We start from the raw sequence: 16,508 nt of genomic DNA, 5'->3' as shown, positions 1-16,508 counted from the left end.
TACCAAATAGTTTCTCTGGTGTGAGAACCTGAAAGTGTAAATAAGGACAAAATGTATAATAGGTAATGTGTAATAGGAAGAAAAGGGGCAAAAGGGAAGGAAGTGGGAGGGGTAGGGGAAAGGATAGAAGGGAATGGGATTAATATGAGAAAATGGAAAAATAGGAACAAAACCTTTGTAAATAAGGAGGACTGGAGGGGTTGAAGGGAGGGCTGGGCAAGGGTGAAAAATAAGAACCAAGAGAGATTATGTAATGGTGCAAATTTCCAATGATGAGTGTCATTATATTGTATACCTAAAATGTACCAATGATTAGAATGAATAATCGAAAATGTAAAATAGGAAGAAAAGGTCCAAAAGGGGTAGGGGTAGTGTGAGGGGCAGGGGAAAGGAAAGAAGGGAAAGGAAAAAATGATGAGAAATGGAAAAACTGGAAATAAAGTCTTTGTAAATAGGGAAGGGTGGAGGGAGTGAAGGGAGGGCTAGGAATGGGGAAAAAATAAGAACCAAGATGCATTATGTAAAGGTACAATTCCCAATGAGAAATGTAATTGTGTTGTATACCTACAATGTACTAATAAAAGAATTTAATTAAAAAAAAGAATAAGGCTTAAAATAAGTCTACTATTCTTTTAACAATAAATGCTTAAATGTTAAAAGGTTAAAGATAGCTATCATTTTTATGAATTTCATAAAATATATAAGGGTAGATTAAGGAGTCAAAAATCATGAGGCAAAGAAAAAGTTAGGATTGTTGTACCTGTTGTGAGTAGTAGAGTGCTGGGGAGTGTGGAACGAAGGAGAGAATCCATGGCCAAATGAAGCCTGGATTCAGACTTTGTTAGCCAAGAGAATGATTCAAGGGCCTAAATTTTCCAAACTCCATTTCTCTTTTATTTTGAGGATAATAGTGTCTTTGTTACTTTACTTCATCACTGAGACAAATACCCCAAACCCATGAGTTAAAGGAGGAAAAATGTATTTGGTTCACAGTTTGCAGAGGTTTCAGTCCACCCTCCAAGGGAGGGTGGCATGGCAGACAGGAATCACAGAGGGGAAACAGTTCATGGTGTAGCAGGCAGAAAACAGCAAAGCAGCAGACAGCAGCACCAGTAAAGCAGCAAGTGGCAGTCACAAGCAGTGATCCTGCCTTTCCCTTTTATCCCATCCAGGCTACCAGCTTTTTGCTAATTCCACCCAGCACTATGCTAATTCCCATCAGTGGATTAATTTAGTATGACACACCTTTAATCCCAGTATTATATGCCCTAGATCCAGCCAGCTATGAGTACGTGAGGTTTTTGGGGGTTTTGGGGTGGCTTTTTGGCAGGGGGTAAGGGGGAATGTAGATACAAGCCATAACAAATAATATCTAATTCTAGAATAGGATAAATATTTAATGACATTCTGTAAAGGGTTTAGCATAGTGACCATCACAAAATAAATAATCAACAGATACCAACCAACAACTGCTCTGTTATTTTCTCACACTAGGTAAGAATGTATCCACTTCAAAAGTATCAGAGGAAGGAAAGAATTTCTATTGTATTCCTTTTCCGTTGTGTGGGTTGATTTGTCCAACTTTATAACTAAATTCTCCTAGAGTTGTGCCCCAGTTTTGTGAAAGATGAAGGATTTACGAATATTACATGAAATGACATAAAGAGTTTTTGAAGCTGCTCAACAGTTTGGAGTAATTCAAGAAATCCAGTCTGCAGCAGGGTTGAATGAACCATCCTTTTAAGAAAAGGTGGCTGTCTTATGCATAAATCCCATTTTTGACACTGTTATGTAATTATTTAAGGAAAGGACACAAAAAATCTAGAGGGGTTTCTGAGCCAATGTTACAATTCAGTGCTTGTTGCAGGTAGCAAATTCAAAGCCTGGCATCAGCCTGTGTGTAACGGAGCTATGGAGGAGGAATCCACTTGATGCCAAGGGCCAGAAGTCAGCTTGCAAACAGGCAGGAGAGTATTGCAAATAGATGTCACCGAGGAGAGACAGACTCTGTCTGCTGGGTACCTGTGTTTCTTGCTCTATGGATGTGGGATGGGGTTTATGGAATTTCATCTGAAGAAATCCCTCTCTATCATGTACCCATGGCCCCCATGTAGGACGACATAGCCTTGGGGGCCTGGATGGTTTGAACCGATCTTCTCTCTGCTTGAGGACATGCGATGGGTTCCGGTGAGGGAAAATCCCACCACTCTACCTGAGAACATGTTGCCTCCTGTGATGGTGACAGCTGACACAGGAGAATGAGGGAGCTCAGGACAATGCCAGAGACCACTGGAGCACTGGGAAGCAAAGCAGCAATGTGTGGGGAGAGTGACAGAGTCCAGGTGTGGGAATGGCTGAGGCTGACTGTCTCAAATGTGCTCCTCGGACTCAGGTTTTTTATTTTCTCTTCACCACATAAGGTATACTTATAAGGAAGCATATGACAAGAGTAGTTTTGAGAAGTAGAAATTAAGCTCACTTAAGTGGATAACTAGAAATTTTAACTTGCGCAGGTATGAATACACTCTTTGTGTGTGCTATGGCTTAAGCCTAAGGCCAAACTACATCCTTAGATACAAATTTTGAATATGCAGTTTGTGCAAACATTTTCCCATTAAATAATGAAGAGATTGAAAAAATGGAAGGCCAGAGCTGGACACAGTGGCACACATCTGTCACCCCAGCATTCGGGGAGGCTCAGGCAGGAGGATCCCAAGTTCAAGCCCAACTTGGCCAATTTCACAACTTAATGAAATCCCGGTTCAAAACTTAAGAAGAGATAAGAACGTAGTTCAGTGCAGAGACCCTGGCTTCCATCTCTAGGACAAAACAAACAAACAAAACGGGGCCTCTTCTGTGATTTCTCTTAATGCTAATATAAGACTGATTTGAGATCACCAGATGTTCTTTGGAAATGTGCTTTGGAAATTTGTATTTTCTGGTAATGTTTTCTTAGTAGCTAATAAAATTCTTGTAGAATGCTGGTGAGAAGCTTTTCCTCCACTAAGCCCTCTACCTTCCTCTCCAGCAAACTATGTGCTGAATCCTCAAAAAACTGAGCTGCAGCCAAGCTGCGTTCCTTCCAGTTGTGAATGTCAGGTATTGTGTCTCAGGGACCAGAAGGTGACTGAGGCACCCAGGCAGCAGACATCAATCCACTTCTGAAAATGCATTGGAGGCTCTGCATGCCAGTTTCCTGTGGAAGGTTGCTGGTGCACAGGTAGCCTCCTTCTCCGAGGGCTCCACTTGGATGAAATCCCACTGCTTCCTCTGGCAGAGATGTGACAGCATCTAAGCCTCTGTGCTTCTGGGTGACCACAGGGACCCCAGACCAGTGCTGCCCCTGCTCCTCTGTCTGCATATCAACCCTCCTTGCCTGACGCACAAACAAACAAGAGATACAGCCTATTTCCCTTTTCTTCTTTTAGCCCCTAACAGAATGGTGGCCCCAGAAAGCACCAAATTTGCATAATATTACACATACAAATTTATTCTTCTAAGAAAGTTTGGATGAGCAGCAGAGCCTAACGCTACTTCTGTTTCATCCAGCTTTCCTTTTCCAGGACATGCTATTGAAATCAGCAATGGCATCAGCCAGCAAACAGTCTGGCTGTGGGAAGCTTTTGCCACAAACACAACTGGAAACAAAGCTTCCACGGATCCAGAAGAAGTGGAGCAGGGACAAATGCCTCTGTCCAGGCCTGTGCCCCCGGGGCTTCCTCTCCACCACCAAGCACAGGGGCTCCTGCTGCTGCCGGATAAAGCAGATCAGACGCTAATGCTTCTTGTCTGGGTACAGTGACTCTGAACGTGTTTCCTCAGAAAGGAGACAGCATTCAGCTCAGAGAAATCCTGCTTTCTCTTCCCAGCTACAGAGTCCCTAAATGAGCGTCCTTGCTGAGGGTAGAGTGGAGGGGTGGGAAGGGGGCCTTCAAAGGAGAAGCGGACTGACTAATAAACCTATAGGGACAGGATGCTCAACTGCGAGTAATGGAAGACATGTGGTGTTGTTCACCTGGGTACCCCCAAACTATGACCACTGAGAACCCTTCAAAAGTATGTGAAGGACCTAAACTCTGACTGCCGAGGGGTTGTCCGAGGTACTAAGTCAGTTGCCTTTGAAGTCCACGTGTTGCAGAGGTGTGGCTCTGTCTGAACAGCCCCCCGCCCCAGGCTCAGCTGGACTCCAGCCAGCTCCACTGAGTCTTAACCTCTGGGTTGGAGCCACAGCACCCACTCTGCTCCCCACACAGCCTCCCTCTGTCCCTTCCCTCAGACACAGGGAAGCGAGGTGTGCTGATGTGTTAGATGGACACTTAGAGCTTCCGAGGAGCTGCTGGGCTGTCACTAAGTCTCAGGCTGGAGCGACTCTCCTCTGAATCCTACCGTGCTACACTTCGCACCCAGTTCTTTCTCCTCTGTACTTCAAGGTGTTTGCTAGGTTGTGGGGTACGGGTTTCTTTCCTCATGTGCTTGCCACTCTGCTACTACAGATCTGTTCCTGAGCTGGGAGATGAGCCAGGAGTGTCACAGGGTCCTCTCCATCCCAGCCCCTTCTCAGGAGCCACTTCCAGGAGCTTCCCAGCTGCCCCACAGGGCACAACTGTCCTCCCAGGCTCAGTGTTAAAGAGCAATTCTGCCTCCTTTAGAAAGAAAGCAGGGATGCTGCTGAGCAGGTTAGCAGTCTGAGCAAACACAGACCTACATACATACTTAGCAAACGGACAGTGACATAGACTAAAACAGGAGCGAGAATGAGAGATATTTATCACATAGTGGCAAAACTTTGGAACCAATGTAAAAATCTCAATACATTTTAGACTCTACATGATGGTACTCTATTAATGATATTCAGATGTCCTTGCTGTATAAAATGGAGGACAATTTTTAAACATCCTTAAGTCTGATAGTTCAGTTTGGACTCAAGAGCTTTTGTCCCAAGAAAGCTAACCATGTCACTAAAAAATGAACGTGAGAGAAACAAACTCCATGCAAATAACCAACTTCAGTGATGGCCCATAGAACCAAAAGTTGGATAAGAGAAAAAATGTGTACCCCAGCCAGGAGAAAGTGGAAAACAAAGAGACAGAGGAAGGAAGGGAAGAAGGCAGGATGGAGGGAGAGAGGGGGTGAGGAAGGACAAGGAAGAAGAGGGAAACTAGGAAAAGGAAAAGATAAAATAAAATATTAAAATTTAGGTTGGGCTACAGGGGGAAGAAAAGGAAGCAAGGGAATAAGCAATTATATAAAGTCATTAAAGGATGAAATAGAAACAAATGATTCCAAAGAGTTTATCAATCAGGTTGAAACCCAGCCTCATATGACTGGTCCCACGATATTTTCATCAAGGTGGAATTTATGAGGGACTCAGAGAAGTCCCCATCTGAGCTTTGCCCATGGCAAGAGTTTTAGGGCACATGGCAGGGCCGGAAGCTAAGCTGGTTGTCAAAACAGTTGCCAAGGAAACTGGAGTTTTAGAGAAAAATACTGGAGAAATGAATTCTTCTGGCTCTTTTAAGATGAAAGCAGCCTTTTCCATTGTATGAAAAGACAAGACAGAAACCCTAGTATGATCCTGGATATAGGGAAAGACTTAGATGAATAAGAATAGAAAACTCAACCATAACGAGAATGAATCTTAGATCACAAACCGAGAGCGGCAACAAATAGAATGTCCTTTCATTGTGTTACTACTAAATTTCTATTTCGAATCCATCCTTTGCTGAAGTATTAGAATACTCAGTCTATCTCAGTTCATCTGCCCTTCCTAGCTTTCCCTCTTTATATTGACTGTGAATACCAGGGCCTGAGGACTCATCCTGCTGCGTTTGGCTTGTCATGGTTAAGTCATCCTTTGTGCTCATCCACAAAGCACTGTTCTGTTAAGCAGCTCATCTATGAAGTTTGTGCCAGGTAAAATATTCTGGCAAGAGAGAAAGTGAGTGTACTGGAGATTATGTGGGTGGGTGTGAGGACACTTCTGAGAAGTTCTGAGTGCTCATTGAAAATTAATAACTATAAATTAAAATTGATTTTTAGCAGTAAGGTTGTGTGATTTCGCTAGATCTTGAAAGCAATATCAGACAGTTCAACAGAGTAAGGAAGGAGTTGGTTAGAGCAGAATTGCAGTCTTATGAGATTTTCAGGGGAGATACAGAGGACTTTAAAATATATAAATTATCTGCCAGAGTGCTGGACACGGAACCCAAGATGGAAAGGAGGGAAAATGAGTGCATAAGCCAGGAAAAAGTTAGGAAAGGGAAGAATAAAAGCACTGTAAGTTCAAGTGGAGTTAAGTTGCTCTCATGGGTGCAATAGAGTAAATGGACTGTGTAAAATATAGAATGCAGTGGTCAGAAAGGGTCAAAATTGAAGTTTGCAAAATAAGATGCAGTTATTGCTGATAATGTCAACTAAGCATTGAATGAAGGGATGGGTGAGTAGGGTAGAGAAGTAAGATTGTGACAGCCCTGGATTTGCACTGGACCATCCCCATGTCTGGTAATGTCACCAAGAAGGATTTAAAATTACGGTTGAAAAGAAAAAGTGCTCCTGATGCTAAAGTTGGAAGCTTGGAAAACAGCACTAAGAAACAGGACAGAGGGGTCGGTTGTGATGCCAAGTCCTTCAGAAGAGTAGGGGCTTGGAGGAACACTCCAGAAGTGACAAGCAGAATCAAGAAGTGGTCCTCTTTCTTAATCCTGGGATTTGTGGCATGAGTAGTATGATGGCAAAAAATGAAACGAAACAAAAACACAGCAGAGGGCTTAACAGCCTCGAGGAAAGCATGGAAATCAGGACAATCAATAGGGCAGTCACCCTGCTCATAGCAAGACAGAGAGACGAAACCCTGGCAAGTTTCTATATATGCTCATATGGCGAAATCAATTTTTGTGTACAACGGGTAATTTAGGCTTTAATAGTGATGGGGAAGTAGGAAGGATATAAAAAGGATTTATCAGAGAAAAGAAAAAGTGATCCTAGCTTCATGTGGTGGAGATGGGTTGAGGGGTGACACACGGCCCGCGTGGCGGGGCTCGGTGGTTTAGGGAGGAGAGCGGAGGGACATCCTGCTTCTTCCCATGCGCCGTATTTCAGTGAAGCAGAGGTGTGGACACTAAAGCCTCTGTTAAACTCAATCCACATCTTCTTAACACAGGACCGGAAATGTTGGCCCTCCAAAGTGAGTCCATGGTCCCTGCGTTTAGAGAACTGTCTCGGAGCTCGTAGTGGAGCTCTCAATGTGCTGATGACGGAGGGTGGCGGCTCCTTTAACCGGAAAAGCCCCAGGTGCGTCTTTCCTCCATTTTTGGGTGAGTCTGGTCCCCGGCATTGGCATTTGGCAATGCCAAAGAACAGCCTGGGCAGTGGCGACGTATTTCAAAAATGTCTCTCTGGGCTGCCTAGTGTAGTCTATGAAATTTAAAGAGGAGTCTTTGTCTCCTCCCCCTCTCCTGCTTAACACATTTATTTTCAAATGTCAATCTTAATACATTTTTGTCAACGTTAATACATTCCACCTGAACTTGCTAAAGTGGTGCAGAAAGATTATAACCTTATCAATAAAGTAGAATGAAAAATGCACTGCAAGATTTAATTTTCAGATCCCATGAATTTCTATCGATTTGGGAGGACACAGCCAGGAATAGTGAGGAAGTAATCAGCAATTTGTATCTAGGATGCCTATTTCCAATGCTTTTGTTGCAGAGCTGTTACACTGCAGAAAACCAGGTGACATTCCACTGAGAAAATGCATGAGAATCTTCCTAGACATACTCTCCCAAAATCTGTTCTAAATGTGAGAATAAAGTATAGTGATAACCTGAGTAAGCTGTGAACTTACATACTTTTAACAAATTGTAAGCAAAGCTGTGAAAAGAGATAAAAGAGGATCATATTCAGAATAACTTTATAAGAAAACAGATACAAGAAAAAGAGTTCTTCTTTTCTTTTATTTTTATCTTAGGATTATCCTTTGAGCTTTACAATGCTAATTAGTGAAGATTTTTTTTAAAATCTAAAAAAGAACTATTAAAAATAATTTGATTTACAATTATTCATTGACTATTTGGCCGTCTTACTTTTCAAGTGGAACTAAAATAAAACTACTTATTTAGAGAATTGAAAAGGAAGGATAATATAAATAATTGCTTCAAAGATGTTTACCTGGCTTCTCCAGTAATATTTAATTGAAAGGCCTGGTCTAGAAAAAAGGTAGCTTTGACTGTAAAAGTTTGGACAAAGTCAGACTCACAAGGTTAAATATTGAATGGTTTCTCTTATGTGAGAACTGCCCCCCCACAATAGAGAGATAGATTTGTTAGAATCTTTGTTACAAACATTGTTGCAATACATGACTACATTGAGGTTTCAGCATTAAGTACACTTATCAAAGCGATATTCTTTTAGAAGTCTTTGTAGTCCAAAAGATTTACTGTTACTAAATAACTCTGTTCTTTCCAGTGTATATGAATACTAGCCATTTGTTATATTTGTTTTTCTGGCAATATGTCTTACCATGTGAAACATATTTATTTCCCCATGATTTCTGTTAAGAGAACCAAATAGACTTTACACATGTAAACGCTTAAAGCTTCGAGTACATACCACAGCCTTTTAAATGAATAATTGATCTGAAAAAAACAAAGTTTAGACAAAGCAAATGCAGACCAAGAATGCTTGAAATACGTGGGCCATGCCCTCTTTTTGTTGAAAAAATAAGTTTGCCTCCGATTATTGTACATTGGTGTACACCTTGATTTGATAAAACACACTTATTTTCTCACTTATGATCTACTGTGTTGTGTTGGACAGGCATTTTATCCCTTTCAGCTGCCAGATCATACTAAGAAAATAAACATTTCTCAGCAGCCTCTTTCAAAAAATGTAATGATGTCAATGAATATTTTGTTCTTTTGGTTTATAAAGTCACTTAAACTCTAAAATTAAAAAATACACATTTAAAATTAATTTTGCAGCATGTTCCTGATGATTATAGATTCCTGAGTCATTCATAGACCCATAGATTAGGATTAATGTGTTAATATTGACACTCTGTAAGGCCCATTTTCTATTAAAAAACAAAATATATATTCACAATGAAGTACACAGATTTATCTTTCTGTGAATTAACATCATATTATGTTCTATGAGAGATCTACGTTAATTAATATATTGCCTTTTCCTTTAGCATTTTCAAGCTTTTTAAATCAGGACTGTTAAAGAAAAATAAAATAGTATATATGAATTCCCATGTATCTGTCTCCCATCTTCGACTATTATTTACAGCAAGTCACATTGAATCTGTGCCTTGTTCATTATTTCTCTGTCATTTTATATTATGTGTCCTCCCCAAAACCCTGTGGAAGAAAGAAATTGAAACCAACATATGAGATCAGCTGTGATTGGTGAGCACCTTCTAAGAAAGGAAGCTCAAACCCTTTCAAAGTAACTACCAGGAGGATAATGAGCAAGTTACCAGCCTAGATTCCCCACTAGTGTCTCACAAAGCAGTGGTTAGAATAGTCTAGACTTATTCTACCCCTACATTTCACACGGAGTTTATCTTCCCAGATCTTATTTGTAACTTCTGAGGCTCTTTGTAAATATTTTACCTTAACCCTCCTTCCTCACCAAAGTGCTGGTAAATTTCCCACAGCACTCAGCCAGAAAAAAAGAAAATCTTCCAAAGTGCAGACATACTTCCACTGCCACCCCAATGCCTGCTCTCACCAAGCTTTCTGGATTCTATACTTCATGTTCCAGAGTGGCCCCAGGCATGGAAGGGACCGAATGCCAGGATCACCTTGTGGGCAATGGTACAGGAAGTTTTCGTGTGTGCTGTGTTTGAGTAGTGTGCAAGAGAATTCATCTGGTGCTCTGGAAAGGAAAACAATTATTTTCTGGAATATGTTCTTGGTCTAGACTGCTAGCCACCCTAAGTAGTCTGGATAAGATAAAAGGGGCAGGAGGACACGGCTAAGCTCCTTGTTGCTTTTGCTGCCTTGTGAGCTCCATAGACTGTTTCTCCTCAAGACGCCCCTCTGCCATGCCACTCTGCCTTGGAGCCAGCCGACTCTGGACTGAAACTTTTACAAACCGTGAGTTAAATAACCCTTTCCCCCTTTAACTCTGAGTGTCCAGTGTTTTGTCTCAGCAGTGATGAGGGTAACTAAGACAGTTTCCTATCTTTGAAATGTTGTAGGAACTGCTGACTCTCCTTGGAGCACGGGACATCACAGGAGACAGTGGACGGGTAAAGAGTGTGCTGTCCGCATTGGGGTTAGTCTTTACCCCACCTGTCCTGTTTGTAGAGTTTTGTTTCTTGGTGTTGTTCTCCATGATCACCGGGAGAGTATTCACATATTTTTTGTTCTTTCAGAGATTTTTAGAGGTCATTTTACTCTCTTCCCCATTTTTGTTCTATATTAGCACACCTTTACAGGAGACAATGAGCCCATTCCTCGTGAGCAGTTGGTACAGGCACACGACACAGCTTAACTCTTTTCCCATTCCCTTTTTCTTCCTCCCTCACTCTTCCTTCCATCTCTCGCTCCGCTCCCCTTTTACAAAAGATCTATCTCTCTGTTTCCTATTGTTTCTATTTTATTTCACTCTTTATTTTGGGTGGAGCGTATATAAACGAAGTCATGTGATAGTTAAGCTTGTGAGTCTGATTTACTTCATTTAACTTTATGGTCTCAGGGTGCATCCATTTTCTCACACAGGAGTGACTCAAGTTTATCTTTCACATCTGAATATTAAAAATCAGAAATCCCTCAGGGAAAATGTTTCTCCTCAGTTTTGTCCTTGGTTCCTTACCAATGTGTACTTGGCTAACATGGACAGACTGCCTGAGATCTTCTCATCACTTTGGACAATATTAATTCCAAAAACTCCAGTAGTGGCGTTTTCTTCCCATTGATATCTATTCAGCCAATACTGCAAACGAATAGGCTCATTATCGCTTTATCTCACCAGAATTCTGTAGGGTTTTTTGCTTCACAAATAAAACATTTGACTCGCAAGGAAAATGTGTATACTGATCCCTGCTGTGTTCACAAACATCTGGGAACAAAAGTTCTTTATTATTTCAACTCGTTATTACTGCTGTTGAGAAAGTTTTGTAAGGTTAGTTTGCAGTTTGGGTAATTAGATTTACAAAACCCTGGTGTAGCTTGAATTTGATGGTCTTGATGAGATTAGTTTAATGTTAAAGTTATTTCAAATAGAAACAGGGAAAAAATCATGCACTGAATCCATTTAAAGCAAAACACCCATAGAGGAGTTAGAGAGAACTTTGAGAATATTCTTATTTGATGATTTTGCATGACTTAGAAATATTTTAGCTAGTAACTTTCCCTGCCATATTTGAGAACATTCAGTTTTACATCTGTTAAAAAGACAAACTTTGGCACATTAAATTTTAAGAGTTTATGTGAGCATTTGGTGATTCATGAAGTGGGCAGCACTAGACTTCAAGAACCCCAATGCCTTACCAAGGTAAGGGGACTGTAAGAAAGTAAACTTTTGTAACTTATTTTCAGAAGCTAAACAAAGAAACTATATTAGATTGGCTGAATTAGAAAGCTCTTCGTTAAGGTTGGTTGGCATGTTCTGACTGATTAAGCTTTCTTGACTTTGTTTTACTGTTTATGTTATGTGGTTATGTCCAATCTGCTTAAGAACTCAAGCTGCCTGAGCCATAATGTCTTCCTAGTTAAACATTTTCAAAACATATTCTTTGCTTGTCTTTTATGACTAAATTTTAGAAGGCTGGCTATGCTTTCATATTTTATGAGTCAACTCTTGATTACACAGAAACCATGGGGAATAAGGATACTACCAACAAAATATGCCTTATAAAGTGTTGGTTTATTATTTCAAAAACAACAGTTTCTGTTTTCTTACACATGATCCTTTCTTCATATGTAGGAACTAACCACCTTACTATCACATTTTCCCAGCTTAAAATGATGCCCCCAAAATCTTCTACCCCAGTTTCTCTTTTTGCTAAAAAAAATCACTTGGGTTGGTGATGATAATTATCCAACACTCTCTGAAATTAGGAAAGAATTGAGTATAGCAAAATTATTATTTAGTAGGACAGAAACCAGGCTGGAGACCCTGTCCAGTCTTAGAGAACAACAAAATTATCCTGAGATTATTACCATGTAAGTCACTGTTCCTAAGCCTCTAAGAATTTAGCTGTCCTATGGAGATATTATTAAAGACAAAAGCTCATGGAAAGAATCTTCATAAACTTCAAACACAAGACTGATCTTTGCTGGTTGAATTTGTGGCACTGGAGAAGAAGATTAGGTTCTTAAATCCTATCTCCTGTCAGAGAACTAAAGATGTGTAAAAGCTTCAAAATTGTCTATGATAGTTCACAGTCCTGATCAGAAGAGGGAAAAAGAAAGAGGAATAATTTTAGTGGCACCATATAAAAAGGTGATAAATATTGAGGTGCTTAGATATTTTATCCCAAGTACCATATTTTCTTTAACATTATGTCACGGGGAGGGATATAGAGGAAGGTAGCAGATCCCTCAGGTTTTTTTGAACTGATGCTCTTTCTCACCAGCCAGCAGTGGCCAAGTGCTTATGTTAAGGAAAGACTTTCACTGCCTGTGAAGAATAGAGAATGCTCATATGAACATTTCAGATTTTCTTTTTAACTTGAATTAAAGGTGAAAATTAATTCCTAGTCAAGTTGTAGTATATTGAAGTGATTTGCCTTAAATTGAGGTATATGTGGGAGAAATCACAACTTTTCAGCTGATAGACTCACTAAGACATCAATATTGGAATCTCTAAAGTCTTGGTTCTAATTAGAGGTGTTTTACTCTGAAAGTGACTCCTTCCACAAGGCAGACTAAACTGGATGTTGGGAGGAAGTCCCGTATAGCACCTGCCACACCAGAGAGGGCTTAATCAGAAGCCATTTTTGAAGGAGTTGTTTGGAACTGAGCCATAGAGCAACAGAAGAGAAGTTATAATCCAGGGTTTCTGGTGTAATGAGAGTGGGTGAGAGACGTCAACAAGAGATAGTCATGGGCTGGGACCAGGCTGGATATACACCACTGAAAAATTTAAGCTCAGCCAGGAGAGATATGGGGTCCCATTCCTCTGTGGTGAGAAGCCATGCCCTTTGTGTATGGCTTTCAGAGGTGGCTGGGTCTGACAGTATTAATTTTCAGTCCAGCAGTTTCCTTGAACCCCTGCACAAAGAGCAATGATCTGTTTGCATTCCTAACTGACCAATGTGAGCAAGGACATGCCTTTGCTTGGATGATTGCCACGCCCTGGGGTGTATGGATAGAGAGTCAACCTCACAAATGCACAAGCCTTGGAGCTAGAAAGAGAAAAAGGACGTGGGTACATAGAGGGATATGGAAAGTAGTAGCTGCTGAAGTGACTACAGTCTTAGGACATTCACCACTGACTACCCATGCCCATCAGGAAAGACAGGACAGTAACCAGGATTTGCACATGAAAACATGAGTGTGGAAACAAAATAGGTCTTAGCAGTGACACACTGTCCATTCCCCATGTCTGCTGGATACTAAGACTTCACATCCTGAAAAGACTCATTCAAAAACACAGAGGAAATCTTTCTTTCTCTTTCTTTTTTTCTTTCTTTCTTTCTTTCTTTCTTTCTTTCTTTCTTTCTTTCTTTCTTCTTTCTTTCTTTCTTTCTTTCTTTCTTTCTTTCTTTCTTTCTTTCTTTCTGCCTTCCATCTTTTTTCCATTGGTTCTTATGGGTTTACCTTTTTCCTTCTATATTTTAATTTTTTATTTTGCTCTCTGTTTTTGATTTTTCTTCTTTTTCCTATTTATTATTATCACATTCATGTTATCTAATTGTATTATTGTTTAAGATCCTTTATCTCACTTTTCTTTTTTTCAAATTTTACTTGTGTTAATTTTGCATTCCCCATGTGCTCTATCTTTATAGGTATTATCATTAAGCTTTATTAATCTTTAGATATTTAGTTAACTCCATGCTATTATTGTTGGATTATTTTCTAATATTACTGGAGGTAAACTTTTTGCATTTAGCACCTATTTACTGTGTGTCACTATGTGACTTTTCTTAGTGGTTATACTATAATTATAGAGCTCTTTTCTATGGTTAACTGTAGTAAATCATTGGTTCTTATGCTGTATCAATATCTAGTTTATATTTGATGTAATTATTGTAGCTATTTTGTTGTTATTGCCAGGGCGACATAGTTGTTGCAATTAATTGGTTTTCTCTGCATGCCAATACCTGGGTTGTCTTTGTCTCATTAAGAACACTGTGGCCCATTCCCAGAGAACTGTGGGTGGAGCCAATACCACTACACTGTCCTCTCCCAAAAATGGAGGGGGTTAGGCTGTGGGATGGAGACAAAGGACAATATTTAGGTACAACCAGAGTGCATTACTGAAAAGGAGACACTAACTGAAGAGATCTCTGTATCAGCAAAAGTCTTTCCAATATAGTCACCCCAAACCTCAGTGCATGCACACACACACGCGCGCACACACACACACACACACACAGTGGAAACATGAGAATTCAAGGCAACCTCCCGTGGTTGGCCTAATTTGCACAAGGTGTGAGTGAAACGGAGGACTCATCCTCCACTGGACAGTTGCCTTCAGCAGCCACCTCGACTCCAGCGGAGCTGACCTCCCTGGAGCAGCTGGACAAAGAGCAGAAAGGCAGTGGAAGCTTGGTTGACACATTCTAAGTCCAGGAAGAACAAAAATGGATTGCTTTTGAATGAAAATGAAAATTTCTTCTTAACAGTGATATTATGGAAAATTCCAGGAAAAGAATCGAGAGTCAGATTGCCCTTGCCTCATAATATTCGATCAGATCTGTCAGAAATCTGTTTATTTACCAAGGATGGACTCCAGTCAGCTGAACAGACAGAATGCTTCTATAAAAAGCTTTTGAACAAGCATGGAATTAAAACAATCTCTCGGATTATTCCTTTCCGAATTTTAAAAACGGAATATAAAGCCTATGAAGCCAAGCTCCGCCTCCTGCATAGTTTTGTTGTCTTTCTTACTGATGAAAGAATTAGGCGACTTTTGCCCTCGCACATAGGAAGGCACTTCTACAAAAGGAAGAAAGTTCCAATACCTGTAAACCTTCAGGCCAAGAATTTATCAAAAGAGATCAACAGCACTCTAGCTGGGACTGTCTTAAACATCTCCAAAAGTGGTTCTTGCAGTGCTATATGCATCGGTCATGCTGGAATGCAGGCTCAACACATCACTGAAATCATTGTTGCTGTGATGGAAAGTCTTTCAGAAAAATTGCCAGAGAAGTGGAAAAGTGTGAAACTCTTGTTTGTGAAAACTGGGAAGTCGGTTTCCCTTCCCATCTTTTCCTCATTTATCTCTTATCGGAATGAAACCAACAAAATCTCCATCAGTGAACTGAGGGAAAAGGAAGCTAAGAGGAAGAAAAGAGAGGAAAAATACCATGAAAAGCAGAAGTTGAAGAGGGGAAAAAAAAAGTTAAAGGAAAAAGCTAAGAAGGCTGCGTCAGTCCTAACTAAAGGTGGCGTAGCGTCTAAAAGCAAAGGTGCTTCCGTGAGGAGTTGTGGGTCCTGGAAGAAAAAGACTGGCAAAGGAAAAACCAAAGTGAAAGTGAAAAATGAGTCTGACGATGAAATTCCACAACTGGTACCGATAAGTGAGACTCCAGTAAAAGGAAATGGTGAGGCGCAAAAACATGTCACAGAGAAGTCTCCAAAGAAGAGTCCTGTTCCCAACACACCTAAGGGCAAGAAGAGAAAGGCCCTGTCAACTCCTGAGACCCCAGGTGCAGGTCCAGGGAAGGAGCCAAAAATGGAACAGAAGAAGAAACAAAGAAAACCCTCACCAGGGAAGAAAGATCTAAGACAGACTCCAAAAAAGCCAGAGCCCAAGCTCTTCACTACTGCTCATAAATCTACAAGGAAAGCTCCCCACACCCCTAAACAATTGCCAAAAAAACCCAAAGTGCCCCAGTCAACCTAAAGTCAGTGACTCAACCAGAAGGAAACAGCAGAGTTACCTGACAGTTTTTGGAAAATTCTTGGGTCCTGGGCTGGAGATGTACCTCGTAGCAGAGGGCTTGCCCAGCATGCACAAGGCTCTGGCCTCAGTCCTCCACCCCATTACAAATAAATGAGTAAAATAAAAGACTTGGGTCCTGATCCACCATTGCAGCCTTCTTCAAAAATGAGGCCTGGGGCTGGGGATTTAGCTCAGTGGTGCCGCCGCCCGCCTGCCTCAAAAGTGCAAGGTCCTGAGTTTGATCCTGGATACCAAAAAAAAAAAAAAAAGGCTTGAGTTTAAATATTTTTAAAACCTCCACAGGTAACTCCTGACAAGTATCTGGTTATGAGAAACACTGGTTAACATGTATTTTTAAATTGCTCTTCTGTTTAATTGTTAATGTCAGGCAAAATGAATGCTTCTCCATATTTGTGATTTTTAAATTATTATTAAAGTGCAATGTT

The 16,508-nt window shown here is 40.6% G+C and overlaps 1 protein-coding gene across 1 annotated transcript; it reads left to right on the top strand.

Annotated features, from left to right (window-relative positions):
- Positions 1–2,177: 2,177 nt before the first annotated feature.
- LOC101719933 (ribosomal L1 domain-containing protein 1-like) lies at positions 2,178–16,166 on the top strand. The gene is given in 6 exon segments (XM_087185720.1): positions 2,178–2,187; positions 3,564–3,793; positions 7,160–7,290; positions 9,766–9,818; positions 14,605–14,704; positions 14,706–16,166. Coding segments are annotated over 6 exon segments (1,842 nt in total). The 3' UTR covers positions 16,024–16,166.
- The last annotated feature ends 342 nt before the right edge of the window (positions 16,167–16,508 follow it).

The sequence above is a fragment of the Heterocephalus glaber genome, unplaced genomic scaffold (assembly GCF_053883595.1).
Source record: "Heterocephalus glaber isolate CG9 unplaced genomic scaffold, H.glaber_assembly_v1.0 deba00001498, whole genome shotgun sequence".
NCBI lineage: Eukaryota > Metazoa > Chordata > Mammalia > Rodentia > Bathyergidae > Heterocephalus > Heterocephalus glaber.
This window is presented reverse-complemented; position numbering and strand designations above follow the sequence as displayed.